This window comes from Canis aureus, chromosome 9 (assembly GCF_053574225.1).
Source record: "Canis aureus isolate CA01 chromosome 9, VMU_Caureus_v.1.0, whole genome shotgun sequence".
Lineage (NCBI taxonomy): Eukaryota > Metazoa > Chordata > Mammalia > Carnivora > Canidae > Canis > Canis aureus.
The window spans coordinates 4238670-4265368 of record NC_135619.1 but is presented as its reverse complement, the minus strand read 5'-3'; the positions used below and the strand labels follow the sequence as shown (position 1 = coordinate 4265368).

The 26699-nt window shown below is 36.2% G+C and overlaps 1 protein-coding gene across 4 annotated transcripts in view; it reads left to right on the top strand.

The window, feature by feature from the left end:
- TC2N (tandem C2 domains, nuclear) overlaps positions 1 to 23749 on the top strand; it is a 71218-nt gene extending 47469 nt beyond the window's left edge. For 3 of the 4 annotated variants that reach the window (XM_077908509.1, XM_077908508.1, XM_077908510.1), the window contains 9 exons: positions 245 to 412; positions 1880 to 1971; positions 3395 to 3470; positions 3989 to 4089; positions 4564 to 4680; positions 7623 to 7814; positions 13913 to 14027; positions 16713 to 16912; positions 19049 to 23749. In XM_077908509.1, coding sequence (XP_077764635.1) covers positions 245 to 412; positions 1880 to 1971; positions 3395 to 3470; positions 3989 to 4089; positions 4564 to 4680; positions 7623 to 7814; positions 13913 to 14027; positions 16713 to 16912; positions 19049 to 19159 — 1172 coding nt within the window. In that variant the 3' untranslated portion in view covers positions 19160 to 23749. The remainder of the gene's footprint in view (positions 1 to 244; positions 413 to 1879; positions 1972 to 3394; positions 3471 to 3988; positions 4090 to 4563; positions 4681 to 7622; positions 7815 to 13912; positions 14028 to 16712; positions 16913 to 19048) is intronic. The other variant, XM_077908511.1, reaches the window with a different exon arrangement.
- The last annotated feature ends 2950 nt before the right edge of the window (positions 23750 to 26699 follow it).

Here is a 26699-nt window from a genome sequence, read left to right as displayed (position 1 = left end):
TTAATGGGGCAAAGAAAAATGCCAAAAATTTACCAGACTGTCTTGAGAGCAGGGTTCACAGCTGACCCCTGGCAGAGTGCTGTGTGCAGAGCTCAATAAATGTACTTTTTAAAAAATATTCCAAACACATGTGATTTAGTATTACTTGAGACAAAATTTTTTCCCTTCACCTTGGATGCAACAGCTGTTAGCAAATAACTCTAAGAAGAGGGTCTTATAAAACTTTAGAAACACTTACTTTCAGCATCTGCCAGAGCATCTTTTGGAGATCGAAAGGTAGAGCTTTCTAGTTCATCCCAGCATGGAGCCAGCTACGATATATACAACCCGTACTATCGATATCAGCACATTTCACCTGATTTGAGCCGACGCCTTTCCCCTCGTTCAGAAGCAGTGAGACTATATGGATCAGGTATGAAAATTTTTTTGTATATTTTCCTCTTTAACAAATGTGGAAATCAAATTAAAACCCTGGAAGAGATGATTCTTATCATCAAAAACAAAACAAAACAAAACAAAAAAACAAAAAAAAAAAACAAAAAAAAAGAGAAAAGCAGGCTTCAGAAGTGATGGGATAAATGTTATGACTTCTCTCTGGTACTCTACCTAATGTAAAAATTGAATGAATTATATGGTTGGGAGTTCCAAATTCCATTTTATTTGTCCTTTTTTTAAAGTTTCATTTATTTATTTATTTATTTATTTATTTATTTATTTTTTTAATTTTTATTTATTTATGATAGTCACAGAGAGAGAGAGAGAGGCAGAGACACAGGCAGAGGGAGAAGCAGGCTCCATGCACCGGGAGCCTGACGTGGGATTCGATCCCAGGTCTCCAGGATCGCACCCTGGGCCAAAGGCAGGCGCTAAACCACTGCGCCACCCAGGGATCCCAAAGTTTCATTTTTTTAGTATCATATATCCATTTAGAAATTCTGCAACAGATATTTATTAGCTTTTTTCTTCCCTGCTCTATTCAGTGAAAATTGTAAACATACAACCTCATGATGAAATCATAAGTGTAAACAAAGAAAACAGAAAATGCCTACATGATCATAGAACTTTCTTAGTTTAATATTTGAGGACTGTATCAATTTTAGACTGTCATGTACACATCTGATTGTCAAAATTCTGTTTTTCAAGTTTTTAATGTATACAGCTATCAACAGCTGAATTCAAGGTGAGATGCTGAAAACAAAGTAGAAGTATTTATTTAAGTGCTGTGTTAGGATACACAGTATTCTGAGTTCCATTCTTTAAAAAGTCTTCTAGTTTGGGGGAAAACTAGAAATATAGCAGCACTGGAATTCAATATTATTTTTTTAATGTGGTAAGTGCTCATTACATAGTTGAATTGCATTTAGCACAGAGGACCTACATTCTCTTAGATTATTCCTATGGGATGAAGAATTGTAATGTAAACAAAAAGAGTTCAGTTTTTCCTGCTTGATATTTGATATGGTTTTGAAATGTGTTGTTTGATTTATGTTGGTTTCTGTTTGGAACAAAAGTAAAATAATTGAAAAAAATTAAACTTTAGTAGAACACTTTCTTCCTTTTTTTTTTTTTTTTTAAAGATTTTATTTATTTATTCATAATAGACATAGAAAGAGAGAGAGAGGCAGAGACAGAGGCAGAGGGAGAAGCAGGCCGGGAGCCCGATGTGGGACTCAATCCCAGGACTTGATCCTGGGACTCCAAGATCGTGCCCTGGGCCAAAGGCAGGCGCTAAACCGCTGAGCCACCCAGGGATCACCAGAAGACTTTATTTCTTAAATAGGTTGCATTTATATGCACTTCTATAGAGATTTAGTTTATGGTGATTAAGTAAAATTCCAATGTTTCTTCTTTAAAGAAAATTTTCCATGTCTCTTTGTAGTTTGTGATTTAAGGACCAGCAAACTTCCCAGTTCTTCTGGGCTAAGCAAGTCCATGTTTGATCTTACAAGTTCATCTCAACGGTTCATGCAGGTGAATTATTGATATAAATTTAATTGTATACAATTATTTTTAAGGTAAAAATTGAGGAATGTATGAGTTATGTTAGAAACAACATATGTGGATCTTTTGTAGATAAATCTGTGGTAATATCTGAGGAATTAACACTGCATTTCCCACGTCCATTTTTTCAGGAAGGTCTCAGCTGAATGCTAAAAGGCAGTCTTTTTTTTTTTTTTTTTCTTTTTCTTTAAATGAATCTTAACATCTCTCTGTTGGTATGTACTCAGGCAATCTTGAAGGCAGTTGGAATTTAAAATGGTATGGTTATTGATGTGCTTATTGATCTAACTCTCCTTATTGAACATAGCTACCTACTTAGTAAAAATTAGTATTTCTATTGAGATACAGGACTTTTGTTATTTATTAATATTAACACAGCATTCTCCTATTTTTGAAATAGAATAATTTTTGTTGTTTAAAAAAGTTTCTTTTAAAAATATAAGTAAATTGTGATTATTATTAAAAATTAGAAAATAGTTAAGCAGAGTAAAAACACAAATCACCTATATTCCTGTAACTGAGAGTAAAAACACCATGAAAATATTATTATATATACTTGTGGGCTTTTGCCCATGTGAATGTATTTACATATATTTTATTAAAATGGAAATGTATTACAAATAATGCTTCATAATCCTCAGTCAAGTTAATTTTTTGCAGAATTAATTCTTTATAGCAGCAGCTCTTTAATGTGTATCAGAATAGGTTGGGGAGCTTGTTGAAATACAGGTTGCCAGATCTCACCCCCAGAGTTTTTTTTTTTAAGATTTTATTTATTTATTCATGAGAGACCCAGAAAGAGAGGCAGAGACACAGGCAGAAGGAGAAGCAGGCTCCGCATGGAGGGCCTGATGTGGGACTCAATCCCAGGACCCTGGGATCACACCCTGAGCCCAAGGCAGATGCTCAACCACTGAGCCACCCAGGCATCCCACCCCAAGAGCTTTTGATTCAGTAGCTCTGCACTGGGACCTCAGTTTGTATTTCCAACAAGTTCCCAGGCAATGTTGATATTGCTGGTTCAGAGGGAACTCTGCTTTGATGACTGCTACTTAATAGGTTTTTAGGTAATAGGGCTCTTCCAAATATATTCTTATTTTTACTAGTACTTTCAAGTAGGAAATGTGGTAACCTCTTTCCTTATTATAAAGCCAAACCCCAAACAACAAAGGCTTTCCCCATATGTAATCCAGTAAGTTATTTAAGATTTTCCTGATAACACACAGAAAGCTTTTTTTTCTCTTTACTGCCTAAAAGAGGGAAATTCTGACCAGTAACACTTGTCAACATGGTTAGCATGCGGTTTGATACTAAGGTGGGTGTTGGGGCATAAGTGTCAGAATCTTAAAATTTGATGTGTGATATCGGACTTAAGGGCAATTTTTATCTCTAGAGACATGATTCATGGTCCAGCGTGCCAAGCACTTCTTCTTCAAGGAAGAATTCCCAGGGAAGTAACAGAAGCCTGGGTAAGGATTAAAGTTCCACCTTTTTATATTCTTAAGGGAGTTATTTCTACCAAAAAAAAAAAAAAAAACCTCTAGATGGTTACATCTGTTATCTGTGTATAAATACCCAGGTTGGATGGCCCATTATTCAGTGTTCAGGCATGAATGCATCTTTAAAAAAATGTGAAGCTGTTAAATGCCTTTTGTTTGTTTTGAAGTATTCTAGTGAAGGAATTTCCAGAAGCATACAGGATTAAAGCCATATCTGTGTTACTTGGGGGAAGTTTATCTTAGTTTTAACTTAAGTGTCTCAGTCTATATTTGAGTTAAATTTTTAAGCCATGTACTTTTTATAGTAGGCCTCCCCCAGCACTCTAATAATAACATTGAAGTGTGACTTCTTTTTTTTATTAAACTGGCAACTTAAAAAAAGTTACAGCATTTTTCAGTTGTGTTCCTAAAATTAGATTGTATCAAAGCGTAATTGGATTAGAAGGATTGCATAGCATGTCAAATGTTCTTGTCTTTTTACAATTCAGATACAATTACTTTGTCAGGAGATGAAAGAGATTTTGGGAGATTGCATGTGAAAGTGTTTTATAATTCTTCAGTAGAACAGATCTGGATCACAGTTTTACAAGTAAGTTCATTTCTTTTTATTTATTTATTTATTTATTAATTATTATTATTATTATTATTTTTAGTTAATATAGTTAATACCAACTTTTGAATGAATGTTTGATTGAATTGAATTGAATGTTTTTGTTTTGAATGTTTTTGTTACAAACTTACAGTGCTCTCTCTGGGGAACTGGACAATACTTTATTTGGAATTTAGGATTCTGTAGTATTTTGCAGAAAACAGTATTTAAAAAAGACTAAAGAAAATAAATCTGTAGGTATGATGGAATTGTGGTTTTTAACCTTAAGAAGAAAATTGATATGATATCTAGAACATTAAATGTCAAATTATTTTAAGGTCGAAGAAATGAGATCTCAATAGACTAAAGTTTACTTTTATAAGTTTGTATTTAAGTCATTAACTCAAAAACATCAAATATTTGTATTGCCAGGGTCCTTTTTAAAATTCAAACTGTATTTTTAATTTTTTTTAGTGCAGAGATTTAAGTTGGCCTTCTAGTTTTGGAGACACTCCTACTATTTCTATAAAAGGAATACTTACATTGCCCAAACCAGTGCATTTCAAATCTTCAGCCAAGGAAGGCTCTAATGTAAGTGGCTGTGATTGAATTTCATTTTAGGTTTCTTTTGTATTAGTCACGTTAAGCCATGTGAAGACTTGGAATAACAAAGTGTTTTATTTTGGGGAAATTGCAAATTACATATTCCTTACTTTTTAAAGACAATTTTGAGTCTCAAAAATACTTGATATTACATTGTCTAATGTTAAGATGCATTTAAAAAGAAAATCATAATCACTAAAGTATATACAAGATAAACAATTCTAAGAAGACCATTTACTTTTCTCGTATGAAAGGAAAATGAAGGTCTATTTTCATCTTCTTTCTCCTACCCCACTTTGGCTTTGAGAAATAATTGCATGATTATAATAAATTTCTTTTAAATATTTCCAGTTATTATAATTGGAAGACTAATGATCCTGATTTTGGTTTTATAGGTTTTAGATTTCACGTTAGTTTATTTTTTTATTTTTTATTTTTTTAAAGATTTTATTTATTTATTCATGAGAAGAGAGAGAGAGAGAGAGAGAGAGGCAGAGGGAGAAGCAGGCTCCATGCAGGGATCCCGACACGGGACTCGATCCCGGGTCTCCAGGATCACGCCCTGGGTTGAAGGCAGGCGCTAAACCACTGAGCCACCCAGGGATCCCAGATTTCACATTAGTTTAAATATATCTTCATTTTTTTCTTCTCATCTGTCTTCTCATTACTGCTTTTCCATCCAAATGAAATGTATTTTCTATAAGAATGTATGATTTAAAAATAAAGTAATTCAAATGGCTAATAACCATGAAAAAGTTTACTCTAGTAATTATGGAAATACATATTTAAATTACACATTGTTCTTTCTTTTCTATCCTTCTTTGCTTATGAAAATTAGGAAAAAATTTATAAGTACTCTAGAGCATAGAACTTTATGGAAGTTATTTTGACAAAAAACATCAAAGCTTTGAAATATTTATATGCTTTAATATGCCTTTACATGATGATTCGACTTGGAATGTGTTCCATGGAAATAATTTAAATATATAAAGTATTCTTGGCAGTTTTATTCAAGGGGAATAATTGGAAAACTATCTAAATGTCTTATATAGGGGAATGGTTAAGAAAATTCACGCTACATATATACCATGTGCATTTGTTTCTTTGGGTAATGAAGTACCACAAATTGAGTGGCATAGAACAACAGAATTTTCTCTCTCACAGTTTTAGAGAAAGTCTGAAATCAAGGTGTCAGCATGTTGGTTCCTTCCTTCAGCAGTGAGGGAGAATCTGTTCCATGCCACTCTCCTAGCTTTGGTGATGGTCAGCAATCTTTGACATTCCTTGACTTCATTCTATGCTTCCACCTTCATGTGGCATTTTCCATCTGTCGCTGTGTCTTCACTCCACTATGGCCTCACCTTAACTTCACTAGTTACCTCTTCAAGGACCGTATTTCTAAATAAGGTACATTCTGAGTTACTGAGGGTCAGGGCTTCAGCATATCCTTTTTGAGGCCAAATTTAAACCATAACACCATGTGATAGAATATTAGGCAGCTATAAAAAATAATGTTTAGGAAGAGTTTTTTAGGACATGGAAAAATATTCTTAATAAGTGAGAAGGCACTAATCAAAATTGATATACATGTCTTAGTATCTCACTGTGAAAATATGCATTAGAGAAAGTCAAGATGGAAATAAATCTTAAATATGGTTATAGTGCTGATATTGAAGATGGATCCTTCCTGAATTAAACAGTTTCACTTTTTTATTTTCAAATAAAACTAAGCTTAGGAAAAATTGCTCTCCTATTAGTTCTTGCATGGAATCTTACTTTTAAAATTTATTATTATTTGTCAACTTGTTTACCCCTTTACCCCTATTGTAGCAAAATGTGGGACAGACCAGCACACTTGCATTATGTGTAAGCTCACTGCATTTCAGTTTTAACATTACATATTTTATGAATACTCTATTGGTGGTGTGATCCTGTGCCTTGAGACTCAGAGAAAAAGATAGCTCCAGTAGTTGGGAGGCTCTCAGAAACACAATTTTGACTATACAGATGTAAGCAATTACAATAAAAGTGAAAATGTTGGCACAGTATCTAAAATATGGATGTTAGTTGCCCAGATATTGTGTTTTTTCAAAAGGCAAAAAAACCCCCTCCCTTTCAAAAGAATGCAGTAGAGGGGAAGAAGGAAGTAGATAGCAAAAATCAATCTTGTGTTAAGAAGATGTTAGTTCTTGGTAAGACAGGGCTTTTAAAATATTAGGAGTTATGGAAAGAACGTTTGAAAATCTTCTGAGCACGGAAAACACTGACTTGCTGCCTAGGGTGGATAGTTATGGGAGAAGGTAGCACTTTTCAAGGAGATTGATTTTCAGGTTGCAAAGAATGGAGCAAATGTCACAGGAGGAGAAATCAGAGCCCAAGGTAGGTGGGAAGAATATTAGACAAAGAATAGAAATAATTCAAGTCTTTTAATATGAACAGTTAGGTTTGGGGTACTTGCTGAAAGAGCACACCTGAGATTCTGAACCACTTATTAACTGTTGAAAATTGTGGTGAAGAGCAGGAAAGATACCCCAGAACCAAAGATGGAAAACAACCCAGTTTTCAAAAAGAAAAGCTATCTTCTGCTAAATGTGGAATTAATATTGACCTGAATTCCTTAGTAATTAAAAGGGTGATTTGATTTGTGAAAGTAAGAAAGGCAGTATCCAGGATAAATTCTGGAAAAACAACTCATGGTCATTGTCATTTTGACTTACGTTGAAAAATATTTTTTGTTGCAAAAAACATCAGATCTTCCTGTCCTAGATGATAAAATGTTACTTTCACTTCTTTTGTACTGGCATATCATCTTTTCTTTCCCCATTCCTTTTACTTATTATATTGTTTTCTTTTTTTTTATTATTATATTGTTTTCTTCTTCTTATTTTTTATATTATTATTTCTTATTTTCTTGTGGGGTTTTTTTTTAGGCTATTGAATTTATGGAAACTTTTGTATTTGCCATTAAACTCCAAAGTCTACAAACTGTAAGGCTTGTATTTAAGATTCAAACCCAGACTCCCAGGAAGAAAACCATTGGAGAATGCTCACTGTCACTCAGAACTCTCAGCACACAGGAAATGGATTACTCTTTGGATATAATGCCGCCTTCAAAAATTTCTGTAAGTGATAATAGTATAATAGTATGTAATGTTAAAACTGTTTTATACTTTTAGAATTATTTTGTGGATGAGTTTTTGTTGGGACATTCTAGAATATATTAGAGGGTTGGGAAGGCTTTCAAGAAGTAATAATACTGTCATTGTTAATACTTTTTAAGTAAATGATAAAAGGTTAACAGAGACCCTTTGCTTTCTCTGTTGAAAAATACCCTTAGAGTTACCTTCTCCTGTACATTTTTTATAAATGTTTCATACTTCAGGGAAAATAATCCTGAAGTGACTAATTGATAATTTAGTTATAGCAAGAAAGAATAATAAATTCCAAACTCTGAGATTGCCTTAAAATAGACTAGGAAGGTGGTTTAATCATGAGTAAGCTAAATGTCCATAAATTGGGTAAAATGGAGGTTTTTATAGCTGGATTTGTTTGTTTGTTTTTTTTTTAATAACTTGATTATTTGTACTGTGTGTTGATTTTTGAGACCTGATTTTAATTCTTTCAACTAGCCAGCTGAACACTGTCTTTAGATTGTTTAGAAACCCCTGATAATTTAATTATATAGTTTCTGTGTCAGGATAGCACTTACAGAAATCAGTCATAAGCTTCTGTAAGGCCAAATCTATATGTGATTTTAAGTTTATGTGAGATTTATATTTTACCTACCTTAAAAAAATTTAATGTGATTTAAAGTGGTTCTTAACCCTGGCTACGCATTAGGATCACCTGGGGAGCTTTACAAACATGCCCACACCTAAACCAACTAAATCAGAATTTTCTGGGGGCGAGGGGAGATGGGAGGGAGCCAGAAGCTGCTGTTTTTTTCAGAAGCTTCCCAGGTGATTTTACTGCGCAGTCTGGCTTGAGAACCACTGAATTAGAGGGGTATTAAATTAGGGATTAAATAATGAAAATAGATTTCTATGATTGATCAAAAAGTGAAAATTTTAGGTAGTTATTTCTTGTATGTTATTTCCTGTCTTCATCTCCTATGTGTTCTCTGTACAACATTCATTATACTTTAGAATTCAGTTGCTTGTTTTAAACAAAACTAGGCTCAGGCTTCCATTTTTTTTTTAATTTTTTATTTATTTATGATAGTCACAGAGAGAGAGAGAGAGAGAGGCAGAGACACAGGCAGAGGGAGAAGCAGGCTCCATGCACTGGGAGCCCGATGTGGGATTCGATCCCGGGTCTCCAGGATCGCGCCCTGGGCCAAAGGCAGGCGCCAAACCGCTGCGCCCCCCAGGGATCCCTCAGGCTTCCATTTTATTGTGCTCTTCATAAGGGCCTGTTATACTCTTGACATTGAATAATGGTACCCAGGTATGAAAGAATAAATGAGTGAAAGCATGCTCTATTAGATTATTTTTATATTCTGTTTAAATATAGCAAATTTGCCTCATAACTGGGACAGGTTGGTCACTTGCATCTTTGAAACTAGCTTGGTAGATGGTAATCTGCAGCCGTGTTTTACAGAAGGCACAAATATACTATTCCAGTGGGTAATTCATATAATAAAACTTTAAAGACCAGTAGAGTAGATCAGAAGATAACTCAGCAAAGGTGTTTTCTGGGGAAAATTGAGATGCTATCATTTTTATCTGCCTTGGAGAATCTGAAAGGATGGTTTTGGCTAAGTTTCTACCAAATTATTTCCTGTATTAGAGGCCTTACAAATGTTTGTGTATCTGTTGTGTGCTGGGTGCTAGGTAGGGATACAGAAAGGCTGATGGCTTGAGGGAGCTCGCGAGGTACCCTGGACCAGTGAACTTGTGTTACCGGTGAATGTTTTATACTATTGGCTAATGCAATAATAGTATGCTTTGTTTCCTGTGTAAAATTGATATTCGGATTGTGAAAGTGACAGAGCCAGATTTCCACACCCATCCTCCATACTGACAGCTATGTCACCGTAAACAGCAGAACTTTCATGTAGAGCTAATGGTTTCCTTACTACAGAGTTGTTGACCTCGACAAATAGCAATGGAAGTATTTGTATGAGAACCCAAATTTCTGTGTCAAATAATGTGGAAGAGGTTTATGTGAAGAAATAGCTGACATTTATAGACACTTAACCAAACAACTGATGTGGTTTTAGGTGATTTTTTGATTTTTTAATTTTTATTTTATCCAAATTCAATTAATTAACACCTAATGTATTACTGGTTTCAGAGATAGAGGTTGTGATTCATCAGTCTGCTGTAACACCCGGTGCTCATGACATCACGTGCCCTCCTTCATGCCTGTCACTCAGTTACCCCATCCCTCCGCCCCCACTCTCCTCCAGCAGCTCTCAGTTGTTTCCTAGAGTTATGGGAGCTCTTATGGTTTGTCTCCCTCTCTGATTCCGTCTTGTTTTATTTCTTCCTCTCTTCCCTTATGATCTTCTGTTTTGTTTCTTAAATTCCATGAGTGAAACCGTATGATAATCGTTTTTCTCTGACTTATTTTGCTTAGCATAATACCTGCTAACTCCATCCATGTCTTTACAACTGTCAAGATTTCATTCTGTCTGATGGCTGAGTAACATTCCATTGTATATATATAGACCACATCTTTATCCATTCACCAGTCAGTGGACATCTGGGCTCTCTCCATATGCTGTTAGGTGATTGAATGCTCACACCAAACTTATGAGCTTTCTGCTCTTGTTATCCCTACCATAGTGACCAATATGTTGAAGCGCTTGCCTGGTTTTCTCTAGCCAGCAATTGGTGGGCTAGAATTTGGGCAGAAGCTTTGCTCCCAGGGCCAGCTCTCTTAGCTCTGCCACGTATCGCTCCCGCCAAGGAGACATCACCAGACAGATCACGGTCTAATTATGCTTAACTTTTTACTTTCAACAATAATTCTAGGAAGGCTCAGGTTTTTTTGTTCTTTAAAACATGATACATAATAATGTAAGACCAGAGATCATATCTTATATCCTCCACAGTGTTCTGCCCATTAAAAATGCACTTAATATATACCAGCTAATTGGAATTTTAATTTTGGGATTATTGGGAGATGGAAAACCACTTTGAATAGTTTTCCACAATCCAAATTGATATACTGGAACATACTAAGTGAGTTGAACTCTGAAATGGCATTGGCAAGTTAGAAATGGCAAACCCTTTGCCAAATGCTCATTTTTGTGAAAGTGAGCACTACCCATGTGTAACACTAAGAGAAGTTTTGCCACCATTAGGTGTTTTCATGTGAATTATCACATTATGGGTACAAAACCATAATAACAAAAATTTTTAGCCATGGTTTCCTTGGCTTTTGTAAACAGTAAGTAACTGTTATATTTATTTTTTTAAATGCCAAGAGCAGCAGCAGCATTTTTTTAAATCAGCAAAGGCTTTATTTTATATATGCTACCAAAGAGATGTATGGATCCATTCTTATTCTGATAATAAAAGCAAAAATAGTATTTTCACTTATTTATCAGAATTCAGCATTTGTTGGGGCGCCTCGGTGGCTCAGTTGGTTAGGCATCCAACTCTTGGTTTTGACTCAGGTCATAATCTCATGGGTTGGGAGATCAAACACCCTGTCAGGCACCATGCTCAGCATTCTTTCTCTCTCCTCCTGCTCACACGCATGCACACATACACGGACACTCACTCTCTCTCTCTCTCTCTCAAAATAAATAAATCTTAAAAAAAATCCAGCATTTGTTGCCAAAATAGACGAGTTTGACCATGATTTTAGACTTTTTAAGGGGAAGTCTAACCTCAACAGTTGGATTTATAAAGTGGTTCACTTTTCACCGTCTATCTCTTTATTTCATATGACATGACCAATTTAATTGTATTTTTAAAAATGTTTTTAAATGAAAGTATGATTGGATAGTTAAATTAGTTTCAGGTGTGCAGCATGAGGATTTGGTAATTCTGTACAGTATTCTGTGTTTATTATAATAATTGTAGTTACCATTTATCACATGTGACGCTGTTATAGTATTCCCTGTGCTGTACTTTTCATCTCTGTGACTTATTTATTTTATAACTGGAAGTCTGTACTTTTTAATACCCTTTATCTACTTCACCCATCCCCCCACCCATGTCCCTTCTCCCACTGTTTTCTGTATTTAAGAATTTGTTTTGTTTTTTGGATTCCACATATGTATAAAATCATATGATTTTTATTTTATTTTTTTCTTATAAATTTATTTTTTATTAGTGTTCAATTTGCCAACATATAGAATAACACCCACTGCTCATCCCGTCAAGTGACCACCTCAGTGCCCGTCACCCAGTCACCCCCACCCCCCGCCCACCTCCCCTTCCACCACCCCTAGTTCGTTTCCCAGAGTTAGGAGTCTCTCATGTTCTGTCTCCCTTTCTGATATTTCCCACTCATTTTTCTTCTTTCCCCTTTATTCCCTCTCACTATTTTTTATATTCCCCAAATGAATGAGACCATATAATGTTTGTCCTCTGATTGACGTGGATGGAAATGGAGGGTATTATGCTGAGTGAAATAAGTCATATGATTTAAAAAAAAATTTTTATTTATTTATTCGTGAGAGAGAGAGAGGCAGAGACACAGGCAGAGGGAGAAGCAGGCTCCATGCAGGGAGCCCGATGTGGGACTCGATCCCAGGGCTCCAGGATCAGGCCCTGGGCTGAAGGTGGCACTAAACCACTGAGCCACCCAGGCTGCCCTATGATATTTTTTTAAATCTTATTTCACTTAGCATAATATTCTTTAGGTCCATTCATGTCATAGCAAATGGCAAGATTTCATTCTTATTTATGGCTGAGTGATATTCCATCATATGTATAAATATATCTCACATCTTTTTGATCTTAAGATGACCAGTTTTAAAATGCAGGATCAGGGATCCCTGGGTGGCTCAGCGGTTTGGCACCTGCCTTTGGCCCAGGGCGTGATCCTGGAGTCCCAGGATCGAGTCCCACGTCGGGCTCCCGGCATGGAGCCTGCTTCTCCCTCCTCCTGTGTCCCTGCCTCTTTCTCTCTCTCTCTCTTTGTCTATCATAAAAATGAATAAATAAATAAATCTTTAAAAACTGCAGGATCATGTTTTAAGGAAATGCCCATGATTCAGTCAATGGCATGTACTTGGAAAAGTTCTTTTTCAATGAGTTATGTCAGTTACTGGGGAATACTAGGCAATTACCAAATATAAATCTCTTCATGGAGTGTCATTCAGCTGGTTTTTTAACCTTCGTTGGCATCAACACTCACAAAGATTTTTGTGCCTGTCTATTCCGAGCCCTAGTGAGGTCTATTAACACGATGATCTTGCTTTATTCCCATACCTATTCTTCTCAGCACATGAACAGTAATGTTTTTCTGTTTGGATGACTTTATGTTTATTTCTTTTATTTTTTTACTCCAGGGACCTTGAAGTCCACCTAAGTAGGCTGGCTTGTGTTCCATTTCATGAATTTACTTATGTTCTTCTGCTAGCAATAATGAAGAGCACATTTTAACTTTTTCCCTCTCTGAATCTGCTTCATTGCATTGTTTTCCTCAGGTTTTCTTTGACTTTTTCCTTATTATTTGCTATCTCATTACTTTCACTAGCTTCCTTCTTTCTAATGTTCTTCTTTGGCTGGCTTTCACTCAGCATAGCAATTCAGCTTTTAACCTACACGTTTGTCGCTTGGAATAACCCTTTTTCTTCTAAGTTGGGTAGCACCTACTGTCATGTCTACAATTGGGAAAAATAATGATGATTCTCACATTTGAAATTTTTTATTGTAGTTTATGTATTAAAAATAATTCAAATGACTGAATTTAAGTGTTTTGGGAGTGTGGTTTTTTGGTGTTTATTTCACGGACATTTTCTTTAGTACCGCTGCTCAGGAATTTAATTTGTTTTCAATTTTAATTGTCTTTTGACCACCCTGATTTTAAAGGTGTGTATGTACGTAGGTGTGATTTGGATTTTCAGAATCCATGAAAGTGAGTAGCTCATATTTACAGAATCCATGGCATTTATCCGAACCATCTTTTATATCATAGCTTTGTGTGTCAATAAAAAGCTTTCAAAACTTCTTACTATAGCTCTTTATTTTTTAATTTTTGAAGTATCTGCAAAACTTTATTCTTATTTACCAAAAGGCACTTTTTTGATATCCAGGTTTGCCATGCAGAACTTGAACTGGGGACTTGTTTTCAAGCTGTAAATAGCAGAATTCAGTTACAAATTCTTGAGGCACAATACCTTCCAAGCTCTTCGACACCTCTCACTTTGAGTAAGTATATCCGTGGTTCAAAGTGGAGTCTTCAACTCCTAACTCTGGGAAACGAACTAGGGGTGGTGGAAGGGGAGGAGGGTGGGGGGTGGGGGTGAATGGGTGACGGGCACTGAGGGGGCACTTGACGGGATGAGCACTGGGTGTTATTCTGTATGTTGGCAAATTGAACACCAATAAAAAATAAATTTATTATAAAAAAAACCAAAAAAACCCAAAGTGGAGTCTTCAGAAGATATTAGTAAAAGGTAATTTTTCCTACATGTCTTAGTAATTGACATTAAAATCTTAGTTGCTTTTATTATGGAACTTAAACACTTTTTTAAAAATAATAAATTTATTTTTTATTGGTGTTCAATTTGCCAACATATAGAATAACACCCACTGCTCATCCCGTCAAGTGCCCCCTCAGTGCCCGTCACCCATTCACCCCCCACCCCCCACCCTCCTCCCCTTCCACCACCCCTAGTTCATTTCCCAGAGTTAGGAGTCTTCATGTTCTGTCTCCCTTTCTGATATTTCCTATCCATTTCTTCTCCCTTCCCTTCTATTCCCTTTCACTATTATTTATATTCCCCAAATGAATGAAACCATATAATGTTTGTCCTTCTCTGATTGACTTATTTCACTCAGCATAATACTTAAACACTTTTAACTTAAAATTACTTTATTGGATTTTACATTTTAGTCATTGTGACAACTTTCCATGCTCTCTTGGTTTTTATCCATTTGATCATATTCCCTATTTAGTTCATTAGTTAATATAGATTGAGTGTCCAGAGGACTGTCAGATACATTTCACCAGCCTAGATAATTTATCCTTTCTATAGGTCTACACCCTTTGTTGAACATTCTAACTAGAAGCTTAATTTTAAAAACCTAAAAATATCAAACAGAAACACTAAAACACTTTTCCTTCGCTGTTCCTTTGGGCAGAAGAAGGGGTTCTGATACTTTGTGTTATCTAGGCCTGGTTCACACGGCTGTTCCCTGAGCTGGAAGTTTGAGGTCAGTTCTACCTGAAGGGCTAAGAGTATGGTATGGTAGGAGTGCTCCTTTATTCTTCTATAAGATGTCTGGATGTCCACTGTAACTACAAAGACTAACAATAAATGCAGTTGGCCATTCAGTTCAGGAAGCTAAGAAAACCCCAACAAACACAGAGGAAAGTAGACCTAAAGAATTAAAGGTAAAGTTGAAGTTGATAATTATCAAGACAACAGCAAAAGACATAATAAGTAAAACCCAAAGCCCTTTCTTTGAAAAGATCAATAAAATAGACAAACCTATAGTGAGTTGGATTGAGCAAAAAATAAAACATGAACAAGGAAGAGGATAACATTGCAAATTCAGAAGAGGTTCAATAATAAATAATATCATTTAAAACTGCCAATTCATTTGAACATCTATATAAAATAACTGATTTTCAGAGAAAAGAAAATGTTGCCATTCACTCCAAAAGCAGGGGAACATCTGAATAAAATGATAACCATGTGTAGGTAGTTAAAGAATTGCCTCTAATAAAAGCACCAGGCCAAGATGATTTTACTGGTGGAGTCTACCAAATTTTCAAGGAACATTTAATTCCTATTTTATATAAGCTGTTCCAAAGCATGAAAATCAATGGAAAAAGTAACTTTATGAGGTGAGCATATTCTCGTATCAAAACAGAAAAAATAGTGCATAGAAAAAATAGCTATAGACTATTACCACTTGTGTAGATAGATGGAAGAATCATAAAATAAAAATAAGCAAATAAAATCCAACTTGGCATGAAAAGAACAAATCACCAGGACTACACAGGGTTAGTTCTAGGAAACAAGGCCATGAGAGAAGTCTACAGATGTGGTTTGTTACACCAACGGGTGTCTTTCGTTAACCAAAACTGCTAATTGGGATTATCCACATCTGCATTTTCTAAATCTCATGGTCCGACTAGCTCCTCACTTTACAGCTGCCTCCTTTCTGGAAGTTTGCTCACTTTCTTGCTGCCCTGGCAGCCTCAGCTCTCCCTTGTGACAACTCATACTAGTCAGACTGCACCCTCGGCCTGAACTGTTGGCCTGTGTGTCCATCAGACTGGGCATTGTGCTTAGGTGGAAAGCTTCAGAAACCTGAATTTTGCCCAGTACAGTTCCCATCTTTTAAGACTTGACTCCTCTTCAGTTTCTTCCTGTTTTTGATCATTCTTTAATGTCTTGTACAGTGTTTGTTTGTTTTTTAAATTTTTCTCAGGGTTTATCATTGTTATGTATGGGAAGATGAGTTTGTGCAGCTATTATACCATTACTGGAAGCTGTACTGGAAGCTGTCCATCTCAATCTGTTTAATGAACAGATTTTCTTTAGTGGGCATCTGTTGAACCTCTAGAGTCTCAAGCAAAGAATTGTACCTCTGCAAAATTGGGAAATAGATTCCTCCAGCTGTCCAAAGAGTTGACCCCTCTCTTTTTCATAGCATTCAGGTTAGGGGAAGATTAAATTCCTTCAAGGTTGCTGTAGTTCTTTGTAAAGTGTGATTAAAATTACCAAGTTTACTAGCAATGTTTTCTGTTATACCTGTAGCTCTTCGGATCTTTATAAGTGGTCTATATCTATTTTCACACCAAATATAATATATAGGTATACTATCTTTGTATGGCACTTAAAATAAAATTTTGCATATCACAACTTCTTATTTTTTTAGGTTTTTTTGTGAAGGTGGCAATGTTTAGTTCAGGAGAGTTGATTTATAAGAAGAAGACCCGCTTACTGAAAGCCTCCAATGGAAGAGTAAAGTGGGGAGAAACTATGATTTTTCCACTTTTACAGAATGAAAAAGAAATTCTTTTTCTCATTAAGCTTTATAGTCGGAGCTCTGTAAGAAGACGACACTTTGTGGGGCAGGTTAGTAGGGAGTTTTTTACCTTGATCCTTTCCTTGCTCTTTTCTATGCATTGAAATAGTTGGTTAACAAAAGGAATGGAGGATAAAATTGAAGTTGAATGGAATAAATTTCTACAGCATCATAAGTTAAAATTTAATGTTGCCACAAAAATGATATCCTGTCAGATTTTGCTTTAATACAAGTAGTTGGAATTTCTGTGCAGTTAGGCTGCTTATCTTAGAATGAGTCTATTTCTGAGCTTCTCAACTATAAATACCATAAGAAAGATCAGATCTTCAGTACCATTGACTAGTTAATGGTACTGACACTAAGCAATTAAATAGACTTTTCTAAGGCTGCAGATACCCAACCTCATTCTGTTTCATGTTAAATTTAACATGTAACTCTGTGTGCTATCAACTGAATTATATTAGACTTGAATTTATAGAAAACATTAGTTTTAGCAGTGGTTGTGATGGTATTTAGATGGATGATTTTAGTGTCTGGATTACTCTCTTAAAATTTTTTTAGTAGTCTGTGTAAGACAGTATAACACTTGCTTCCTTGTCAATCCTATAGGGACTTATTTCCCTTGTAGTTTCTTTTACTCTGAGTAGATTAATGGCAGCTGCCCATTGTCTTTTATCTTCATTATGATTGTTTGACTAGCATTTAAAGTCCAAAATCTACATCATTGGTTTAAAAGCTTCTGCTTGATAACAAGATGTTCTTAGCAGTCTACATGAAGTCCTCCAATTAGGTGTGAATTTCCAAAGATTAATATTAACTCTTTGACTCACTTCTTCATGTATTTTCTACCTAAAATATTTGTTAAAAAAGTTATAGTTTTGTTGTTCTTTATTTATTCCTATTTGAGAAGGAGTTTGGACTCAAGAAGTCATATGAGTAGTCACCATGAGGCCTGTGAAATGCATTCAGTTAAAGTTTTCCTATATCCTCAAGCCTCAGCTACCATGTATGAATGGAATGGGAGATTTTCTTGACATGTGATTTTTCAGGATAACTTTTTTGGTGATTCCACTTTCTTGGTTGAGAGTCTAATTAAGAATAGTAATTCTGGAAGGGTTCTTGCTGGCCATCTGTTCCTGTGGCTTCTCTGGTATCGTTAGGAACCACCATGGTTGGGGAGCCGGATGTGGACTCAGAGCCTCCCACTCATCTCAGCCAAGGTGCTCTGGTATTACCTGTTGCATATATTAGGTTCTTTGTAAGATTTTATTTGAAGGAAAAGTTCTTTAAGACCAGGAAATTTAGGAGAAAAAGTTTGAAAATTAGTAACTTGCTTCAGTTTCTTTATTTATTTATTTATTTTTTTAATTTTTATTTATTTATGATAGTCACAGAGAGAGAGAGAGAGAGAGGCAGAGACACAGGCAGAGGGAGAAGCAGGCTCCATGCACTGGGAGCCTGATGTGGGATTCGATCCTGGGTCTCCAGAATCGCGCCCTGGGCCAAAGGCAGGCGCCAAACCGCTGCGCCACCCAGGGATCCCCAGTTTCTTTATTTAAAAGAATTAGAAACTGAATGTCAGAGGAGTTAATTCCAAACAGCACCTGTTAGTACTAAAGCTCAGGTGAGAATTCAGGCTTTGCACCCCTTGTGCCCCTTGCCTCTGGGGCCTGTGACGGATATGATGCTTTACACTTGCATAATGCTCTGCGGTCTTCTCAAATTCATTCATATCTATTACCTAAAGTTATAGTTTAGATTTCAGTTAAAATCATAGCTTTATCTAGTGTAAAAAGTGCTTTAAAATGTACATTTTGTACCAGTCTAACTTATATCATGATTAATCTCAGCTTACTTTTACAAAGATGATTTTGAATGGTTGGGATCAATTGTAAGTTGAACTCCTAGACCTATTGAATAACGAAGAATACTAATTACTGTTTGGGGAGAAATTATTTTAGAATATCTCATATTGAATTTTTCTTCCACATTGAATTTTCAAGTTGGATTGAATCATACAAAATTAGTAAATGTTTTAACGTTGTTTTGGAAAAATGAAAAGACGTTTAATTGAAAATAATGTGAACCCAACTTCTACCTGGCTTTCATCAGTAAGAAGAAGTAACTATTTTGAACCCAATTGCTGTTTTTGTGTTAAGTTAAATGATTGTACTGTTCCTTTGCAGATTTGGATAAGTGAAGACAGTAATCACACCGAAGCAGCAAATCAGTGGAAAGAGACAGTTACAAATCCAGAAAAGGTTGTTATCAAGTGGCACAAATTAAATCCATCTTGAAGACATCACACATTAATTTGGTGAAGAACTTGACATTCTTTTAGAAGACTTACAATTTCAATTTGCTACCAATAAGAAGAGGCAAATCAATACGTTTGTCAACTTATTTATGGAGGTCATAATTATAATGAATCTTGTAGAAAATTAAATTCGATAAAAAATAAGATGAATTATATCAAATATCCAAAGTAAAGAGAATGTTTTTAAACTGTGCCAAAATAGACAAATAAAATAAAGAGTGGTATGCTGGGGCAACTAAATAAATTATACAACCAATGAGAATTTCACCCATAGGTAGTTATTACTGTATTACATTTATGGATTTTTTAAAGCTTTACCTAGATATTCAAAATCTCTATTAGACATGTTAGAAGACTTTACTACTGACTATTTCAGTGCTAGTCATTATTGCTTAGACCTTGACTCCGCTGTTTACCTCTTGCTACATATTTTCCCTCAGAAAGCAAAAATGAATGAAACCACTTCAACTTTTCTGTATTTAGGGAAAATTTGTGTCTTGTGTTTCTCATTTCTTGCCCATAAGTCATCATATTGCCACTTTGTACATTATTTATCTCCAAGAAACTTCAAATATAGAACACTATTTTAACAAGAATAAGTGAAAATGCCAGAAGGTTGAAGTTTAGTAGAAAACCTATTATATACACATTTTGCTATGTTTTTCCTCCCTCAAATATTTTGCCCTTTGTTTTAGTTGGAGTTGGAATAAGAAAATCATCCATAGAGCCATCCTAAGTAGCAAAATTAAATGAGCTTAATTAGCAAGTTCAGTATTTTATGATTATCACTTCCTTTTTTTTCAGCTTTTTAAAAATATAAACTGCTTGTTCCAATAATATCCATGATATTATTTTTCTCATGTTTTTCAAGAAGCCATCTTTTTGGCAAATATTTTCTTTCTTTTTTATTTTGATTTTTTTTTTTGGTAGAGAGGGACAGAGGGAGAGGGAGAGAGAGAATCTTAAGCAGGTTTCACTCAAGGCATAGCCATGGGGCTCAGTCTTACAACCCTGAGATCATAACCTGAGCCAAAATCAAGAGTCCAGCTCTTAACCAACTGAGCCGCCCTGGCGCCCTGCAGATATTTTCTATAGCAGTTTCCCCCACGTACTCATTAGAAGTCAGGATGTGGGCATGATGTCAGGTTAGTTGGGTATACAAGCTATGGCCAAAAAGAACAACTGTTGGGAGAAACAGATAACACCATCTTTGATCTTGAGAAGTCCAACTTTAGTTTTGCTGAGTGGACCAGGCACTCTGTGATCGTGATCTTCCATTTTCCTTTCAATCTTACCTTATTCTACAGATGCTAAGAGATAGATGGTGATATTTTAGGCCAGAAGATATTTTGGGGGTAGCTTTAGCATACCTCTAGTTCTGATGTTCTGTATATCTCATTAAAATTTTCTCAAACAATTCCTCTTTTCCTGGGTGCCATCTCCACAAGGAACAAAATATACATAATTTACAGGTCCTTTGCTTCTACTCCCTAGGGTTAAGTTATACTACTCCCTAGGGTTAAGTTAGGTACTCTCTAATACTGCATTGGAAATAATTTTTTTCTTAGATTTGTGAAAAATGGCATATTGATTAGTACTCACATAAACTTTCAAGAGAAATCACCTTATATCATAGTGTTTTAAATCTTTGAGACAAAAGGCTTTATTGTTTAGAGCCATTTTAGGTTCACAGCAAAATTGAGAGGAAAGTACAAAGAGTTCCCAGATACCACTTACCCCACGTACACACAACCGCCCCCTGTCATCAACATCTCCCACCAGGATGATAATATTTGTTAAAAATCAATGAACCTACATTGACACACCATTATCACCCAAAGTCCGTAGATTACATTAGGGTTCAATTGTGGTGGTGTCCATTCTGTGAGTTTTGACAAGTGCATAATGTCTTATATCCACCACTATAGTATCATACAGAGTAGTCTCACTGCCTTAAAAATCTTCTGCAAATGCAGCTATCTTAATAGCCACTAAATAAGTATATTGACTTTTAGATAAATAATAGGTTTTATTGTTTTTAAAAATCTGGAATTTTATTTGGGTAGCTTTTTGTGTTCGAGTAAAGCTTTCAATTCCTAAACTTGTTATATGTATTTAACTCAATTTTAAATTATTTAATTTTTAATATTTTTGCAATATGTATACAATGTGCAATTTCAGAGAAGGTGTGATTTCTTGGTTTGCCTTAGAATCCTAGGTAAATAAAAGGAAAACTTTTCATTTAAAGGACATTTCATCTAGAGTAGTATTGACACAGCTAAGTTCACAAATATTGTAATTAGTTGTACTTAAGCCTTTTTTCAGGTGTAAGAGGTACCAGATATGGGTAATATTCTAGTTCTTTCTTTGAAGCCTTACATGAAATATAAAAAGAAACGTTCTTCTGTTAATAGTTATTCATATTATGAGAAAAACATTAGGAGCTGGTAATAAAAAAATGAGATAGTATGCAAAAATCGCCTTTGTTTTTACTTAGGCATTTCTGGACCTTAACCCATTTATAATAAGAAGGGAGTCAAAATGGTGCTGGTTGATCAGAGGAAGCCTTGGGAGAGTTCACATTGATAGCTGATATCAAACTTGCACAATGCTAATCCCTTACATTGTAATTGTTGATAAGCTTTTTGATTGATTCAATTGGGTAGCTGCAGCCCATGTCAAAATATATCATCACTATTTGGCTTTCATTTGGTTTTGCATGATTTTTTTTTAGCAGACCTCCTAGAGAAATTATCATTGAAGTCTATCAGTTCTGGCACTTACCAGACTGTTAAGAAGGAACCAGTGAGATTTTGAACATACGTAATTGTCTGAAAATAACATAAAGTGAACTTCTGCTTGAATGCAGTCAATTTCTCTAAAACTAATGTACTGAAAGTATATTTCCCAGCAAAAATTTCTGTTGTCTGATCAAATAATAGCTTATTTTTGAAGGATTTTAGAAATTCTCATTAAGTGTCACCACTTTATATCATGGTAGTAATGGATAATCCTTTTTAAAAAAATTTTGTAATGGATATTTTGTAGGATATATATTTTCTTGTGATATTTGGTGGGGTATATTTGGGGAAGTACCAGATAACATATCTGTATGTACACTGTATTAGGGTTTTTCAGAGAAACAGAACCAACAGAATGTATGTATTTCTAAAAATGTATGTATTTTTTAATTACAAGAAATTGGCTCATGTTTATTGAAGCTAAGAAATCCCAGAATCTGCCATGCAGGCTGGAGACCCAGGAAGACCTGTAGTATAGTTCAGTCTGACCCTGAAGCCTTGAGAACCAGAGGAACCAATGCTATGAATCCCAGTGTGCGGGCAAGAGAAGAGGAAATGTCCAGCTCAGCCATGAGGCAGGAGAAAAGGATCAATTCCTTTTTCATCTCCCTTTTGTTCTATTCAGGTTCTCAGCAGACCAAAAGGTGCCCACCCACACTGAGGAGCACAATTTGCTGAGCCCACTGATGCAAATGCTGATCATGTCCAGAAACATCCTCTCAGACACACCTAGACATAACGTAATCCGGGCATCCCTAGCCAGTCAAGTTGACACAAAAAAATTAAGACATCTACTAGTGTTCTCCCAATAGGTCAGCTGAAGTTATTACTCAACAATCAATTTCAAATGCTTGAAGTTTTGGTTGAAACATTTGAATTGAGGAAAGAATTGTGAAAAGTGAGTGCATATGAAGTACCATGTCCATGTTGAAATACAGGCTTAGTGTTTAAAAGATACTAAAAGAGTTAACATTGCCCTCCACAATTGGGTATTTTGTCTGAAGATAAATGTTGCCTATATTTTTGGTCATTTCCTGGCGGAATCTTTTTAACTTGGTAATTACTGGTTTTTAAATGTTCATGTATAGGAAATCTGATTTGAAAAATAACTTTATCTTATTAGTTAAAACTGGTAACTAAATTATATAACGATAATTGTATTAACTGTACAACTATATTAAACTGTAGTACTCTAATAATGGTAGTAGATGTCCAGAAAGAAAGTTCTATATGTCTTCTCAGGTTGCTAGAAGGTATCAGACTCCATGCTGAGCTAAATCACTGAGTAAGATATGTCTTTAGATGATGATTGTGTTCATTCAGTATTGATTTTCCTATTCTCATGCTGTGGAATTTGTTCTCTGAGCCACCATTCTTTAGTTTCTGAGGCAGGAGGATGTTAAAAAAATATCTGCCCTTCATGATAGAGCTAGATGTATTTTAACAGATTTTGTTGACTGCGGCTTTTAGTTTAATTTCTGGGTCTTTACCATTTCTTGATTATGCAGACTTGATCTTGAAGCAACTAAATTTTTAAATGAACCATTTTATGTACTTGAATAGTTAAACGTAAAAATGTCTATAAAGTACTTTTTGCAAAGAACTGTTGTAGGTGCTTTGAGGGAGAGAGATGAATAAACCATCACTCTTTACTCTGGGGTTTTATATTTTAGCAGGGAAATAAAACATTATAAAGTAGTAAAAAGCAGGTTCAAAGTATGGACAAAATGCTTTAGAGGCTCAAATAAAATCAAATGCAGCTGAAGGAATTAGGAGCACCTCTAATTTTTTTCTTTTTTTCAGGCTCCACCTGCAATCTGGGGCTTGAATTTACAATCCTGGGATCCAGTCAGGCTTCCCTGTAGGTGAAGGAATTAGGAAAACTTTGGCAAATCCCTGATTTGAAACACACAAAACCAGGCAAATCGGCAGCACTATTAATTCACGGTCGCTCTGACTCTGCCTAACTGGGTGTCTCTTGCTGTATTTACATTGTCCGCTGAGTCACTGTGAAAAAGTTTATACTTCCTTCCACTCTCTTCTAACCTTCGCACCCCTGTTCCTTTCTGTGCTCTCAGTGGAACATCTGATTTTGTGCCTCACAAAGAAAACGGTGGTTGGCATTCCTTCCACTTTCCACCATCGTATCCACAGACTTATTTTTACCCACATCCAACCTCCATGACGTTAGAAAGTCAGTCAGTCCTTGTGAATTCTGGATCCACTCCTCTGCTTTCCGGGGGATCTCATTCCATCTGTCATGCCTATCTTCTCTCCTAATCCTTGAGTCCCTCCTTCTCTCCTGGGTCCTTCCTAGTATCATTCCAACCTCCCTGTTGCATGCACCACTGTCTCAGGATAGGTGGGTGATATGTCCAACAGGAAGATGCCAATAGACATTGTCTTGGGGGTTAGGTCTCTGGACTAATGAAGCTGTGGAGACACTATAACTCAGGAAGTGCAGCATGCTCTCCCCATATGACCATGACTGAGCCTGCCTGCAGCCAGTGAAGGTTTCCAGAAGCCCTGTTTTCTCACTAGGGTTTTTATTCTTTCCCCACTTTCCCTCTCCCACCTGCCCACTCCTAAGCCTTCATTTCTGCTTCCTCAACAGGAAGTTCTCTACTAGATACTACAATCAGTAGAGAACAATCCCAACAAACTCCTACGCAATTACTAAGAATTAAGTGTAAACTCTAGGGTTAGTTTCTTTGCACAACTTCTCTTAGGTCACCTATACTTCAGGCCTCTCTCTGGTCTATTTCCTTTTTTAAAAATTTCCTAGACTTCTCACCTTGTTCTAGATTCTGCCTTATTTGGTCTCCCCTTTATAGATAATTTCCAGCTGTTCTGACCTTAGCCTAGCAGCTTCTTTCATCCCACACTGTACTGAACCTCATTCTGAAGTCTTAAATGCTTTTCAGTTCATTTTTCTTTATTACTTATCAATTTCTTTCCCTTCCTCCCCCTTTTCTTAGAGAGAGAGGCAGGGGGAGAGGGTGCACATGCAGTGGGAAGGGAGGACAGCAGGGCAGAGGGAGAAGGAGAGAATCTTTTTTTTAAAATAAATTTATTTTTTATTGGTGTTCAATTTGCCAACATATAGAACAACACCAATTGCTCATCCCATCAAGTGCCCCCTCCCCCAGTCACCCCCACCCCCCACCCACCTCCCCTTCTACCACCCCTAGTTTGTTTCTCAGAGTTAGGAGTCTCTCATGTTCTGTCTCCCTTTCTGATATTTCCCACTCATTTTTTCTCCTTTCCCCTTTATTCCCTTTCACTATTTTTTATATTCCCCAAATGAATGAGATCATATAATGTTTGTCCTTCTCCGATTGACTTATTTCACTCAGCATAATGCCCTACAGTTCCATCCACGTTGAAGCAAATGGTGGGTATTTGTCGTTTCTAATGGCTGAGTAATATTCCATTGTATACGTAAACCACATCTTTATCCATTCATCTTTCGATGGACACCAAGGCTCAGAAGGAGAGAATCTTAAACAGGCTCCATGCCCAGTGAGGAGCTGGATGTGGGGCTTGATCTCACGACCCTGAGGTCATGACCTGAGCCAAAATCAAGTGGGAGGCTTAATGGAGACGGAGCCATCTGGGCACCCCGCTCATCAACTGTCTCAATGATAGATAGAACTCTCCCTCCTTGAAATCACGTCTTCCCTTAGCTTTCGTGTCATCATGCTCCATTTGCTGTCTTGTTACTTCTCTAGACTTTCCTTTTCTTTCTTCTCCATTGGCTCATCTTTGTGCACTTTCAACATCAGGACTTCTTGTGGACTCAGTCCTAGGTCATCTTCTCTTCTCACTCAACATTATTGCTCAAGGCAACCTCATCTGTTCCCATGCTTCACATCTACTGGCCAAAGGCTGCCAAATGTTTATCCCTGCCCTAGCTTGCTGATGAGCTCCACTATCACTTGGCTAATGCGGACCTCTCTTCTTGAACATATCCCAATCCAAACTTTGGATTTCCCATTCTATCACAATCTGACCTCCATTGTTCCCCATCATAATTAAAGGAGCTATCATCCACCTGATTAGTTAGTCATCCTAGAAACCTAGGACCCCCCCTTGTAATTTCTCTTTTTTTCATCTCCCATACTTGATCACCCTATTCAGGAGTGTACCTGCCGTGTAGATTTTGAATCTACTTGTCCCTCCCCACTGTAACTTCTCTAGTCAAAGACAGCATCACCTTCCACCTGTAAGCTCTATCCTCCCTCTACCCCCCAGTTGGTTTTCCTGCCTCCTTCTGGTTTCCCTCTAAACCATTCTGTACCCAGCAGCCAGAGCGATATGTTTTAAATACAAATATGATGATCACTCCTTAGTTTCCACTGCTTTTGGTGCGAAGTCCAAAATTTTTCAGTCTAGGTCCTGCATTGTCTGAGCTCTGCCTTTCATTCCAGCTTCATCTTTCCCACTGATCTGTTTTCAATTCTTGGGAGGCAATAGCCCCTCCCTTCTTCAGGGTTTCACACAAATCATTTCATCCACATGCAAGAGTTTTCCTCTTCGTGCTTCCCTTTGCTAAACTCCGTTTAGGTGCTAGCTTAAGTGTCTGTTCCTCTGAACTCTTTTTTTTTTTTTGACCCCTCAGGCAGTGTTAGATTCTATTTTCAGTATCAGTGAGGATGACAGAACATGAGAGACTCCTAATTCTGGGAAATGAACAAAGGGTAGTGGAAAGGGAGGTGG